Genomic DNA, 2,323 nt, shown 5'->3' with positions numbered 1-2,323 from the left:
TACAACCTCCAGGCCTTCTTGTAAGCATATGCTGCTGTAGCCATTTATAAAAATGAATTATGTTTGTTCTGTAACTTATTACAGATCATAGATATCATAGATCTACTTCTATATCATAGATCTACTTCTATTTTCTTATTATTGAAAACATTCCAAATATACAGAAAAGTAGAAAGATGAATGATGAACACCCATACCCACAACTTGGATTCGAGACTTAGCATTTTATTTTATATATATGTTTATATATATACGTATACACACACACATATACACACACATATATACACTTATATGTGTATGTGTATATATGTATGTGTTGGGGTGTGCGTGTGTAAATATATTTGACGAACCATTTTAAATTATTGACATCATTGACACTTCACCCTTGAGTATTTCAGCATGTCCAAAACATAATGACATCTTTTATTTAACAATAAACCATTATTGCACTAAAAATTTAATGAGTTTGCTAATGTCCTCTAATGCCTAGACCATCTTTCAATATCACCTGTTGTCTCAAAGTATTATACCAGCTCCACTTTTTGTGGTTCATTTGAAATTTGGTCCCTCGACCCAGAAGTGATTGTACTTCCCTTACAGAGGTGTCTGCCCAACCACACTCCCCACCTGCTCTTCCTCACAGTCGCCAGAGGCTGCCTTTTCTGACTTTCCCACTGGTGGGGGGAAGCCCGCTCTGGTCACCTGGAAATTGAATGTACTAACTAGGCCTGTATGTGATTTGACTCAGTGTGGAAGACAGGCTGACAGGCAAACCTGCTTTGATTAATCCCCCTGTTTAGAAGTGCTTTGTTTTCTTGTTACTCCCCGACCTCCACAGGTTCCCACCTGCTTCCTCATGGCTACATAGAGATCTGCCTCCTTTTTTTTTTTTGAGACAGAGAATCACTCTGTTGCCCAGGCTGGAGTGCAGTGGTGCAATCTCGGCTCACTGTAACCTCTGGCTTCTAGGTTCAAGCGATTCTCCTGCCTCAGCCTCCCAAGTAGCTGGGACTACAGGCACGTGCCACCACGCCCGACTAATTTTTGTATTTTTAGTAGAGATGGAGTTTCACCACATTGGTCAGGCTGGTCTCAAACTCCTGACCTCATGATCTGCCTGCCTCGGCCTCCCAAAGTGCTGGGGTTACAGGTGTGAGCCACTTCGCCTGGCCCTGGCCCGAGATCTGCCTCCTTTTTTTTTTTTTTCTGAGACAGAGTCTTGCTCAGTCGCCCAGGCTGGAGTGCAGTGGCTTGATCTCGACTCACTGCAAGCTCTGCCTCCTGGGTTCACACCATTCTCCTGCCTCAGCCTCCCGAGTAGCTGGGACTACAGGCGCCCGCCACCACTTTTTTGTATTTTTAGTAGAGATGAGGTTTCACCACGTTAGCCAGGATGATCTCAATCTCTTGACCTCGTGATCCACCTGCCTTGGCCTGCGGAAGTGCTGGGATTACAGGCATGAGCCACCGCGCCTGGCGATCTGCCTCTTTTTTAATGGCTGCATTCTATAATGTGATTATGCTTTTCCTATGTTCCATAAAGATTATTGATCACAATTTGGGAAAAGCAACTTGGATTGAGCATATGTATATGAAGCTGGAATGTATGTCTGTCCATATTCATGTGTGTTCTCACTTACTGTGTTAAGTCTCGCCTGTCACTGATTTAGATTTCTGATGGTATTCTTGATGAAAACTGAGGCGAGAAAAAATTGGTGCCCTCTAGCTATTGATAGCTAATAAGAATAAACAGTTTATAGTTGCCATGTAAATTATTGTAAGACAAACATCCACATGTGTGAAATGTGTCTTCTTTTCCACTTGGGTTTTAGGTTCAACAGAATCCCTTAATCCTAGACCACAGACCACAATTTCTCCAGCAGATCTTCATGGAATGTGGTATCCTACGGTTCGAAGAACTCTTGTCTGTCTCTCCAAATTATACAGATGCATAGATGTACGTGTATCTTTACTGTGAATTGCTTGCTCCTTCACTCGAAATATTTTTTAATTTACATTTTAAGATCTTGATAAAGTATTTTGTTGGATATTCTTAAAATCATGATTTTTAGATATAGAAGTAACTTGAGGTCAAGCTAATTTAGGAATTTCTAACCTGAACTTTCTATAGAAACTTATAACTCAGTAATGGGCTTTGGGGAGTCTGTGGACATCTCAAAATTGTGGGCAAATTTTGCATGACTGTTTTATATGTGCATTCCTGAGAAGACCCTGACTGCATTTGGAGCAAAGATTAAAGATAGCAGTCATATAATGAATTGTCTAGATGCCACTATTTCTTTTTTTTTTTTTTGAGACG

General features: G+C 40.9%; 1 protein-coding gene across 1 annotated transcript in view; it reads left to right on the top strand.

The window, feature by feature from the left end:
- Nucleotides 1–2,323, top strand: part of COG3 (component of oligomeric golgi complex 3) — a 79,802-nt gene that overhangs the window by 50,318 nt on the left and 27,161 nt on the right. Inside the window, exon 16 of the mRNA XM_011974594.1 lies at nt 1,836–1,960. Within this exon, the coding sequence (XP_011829984.1) occupies nt 1,836–1,960 (125 nt within the window). The remainder of the gene's footprint in view (nt 1–1,835; nt 1,961–2,323) is intronic.

The sequence above is a fragment of the Mandrillus leucophaeus genome, unplaced genomic scaffold (genome assembly GCF_000951045.1).
Source record: "Mandrillus leucophaeus isolate KB7577 unplaced genomic scaffold, Mleu.le_1.0 Scaffold147, whole genome shotgun sequence".
Taxonomy (NCBI): Eukaryota; Metazoa; Chordata; class Mammalia; order Primates; family Cercopithecidae; genus Mandrillus; species Mandrillus leucophaeus.
This window is presented reverse-complemented; position numbering and strand designations above follow the sequence as displayed.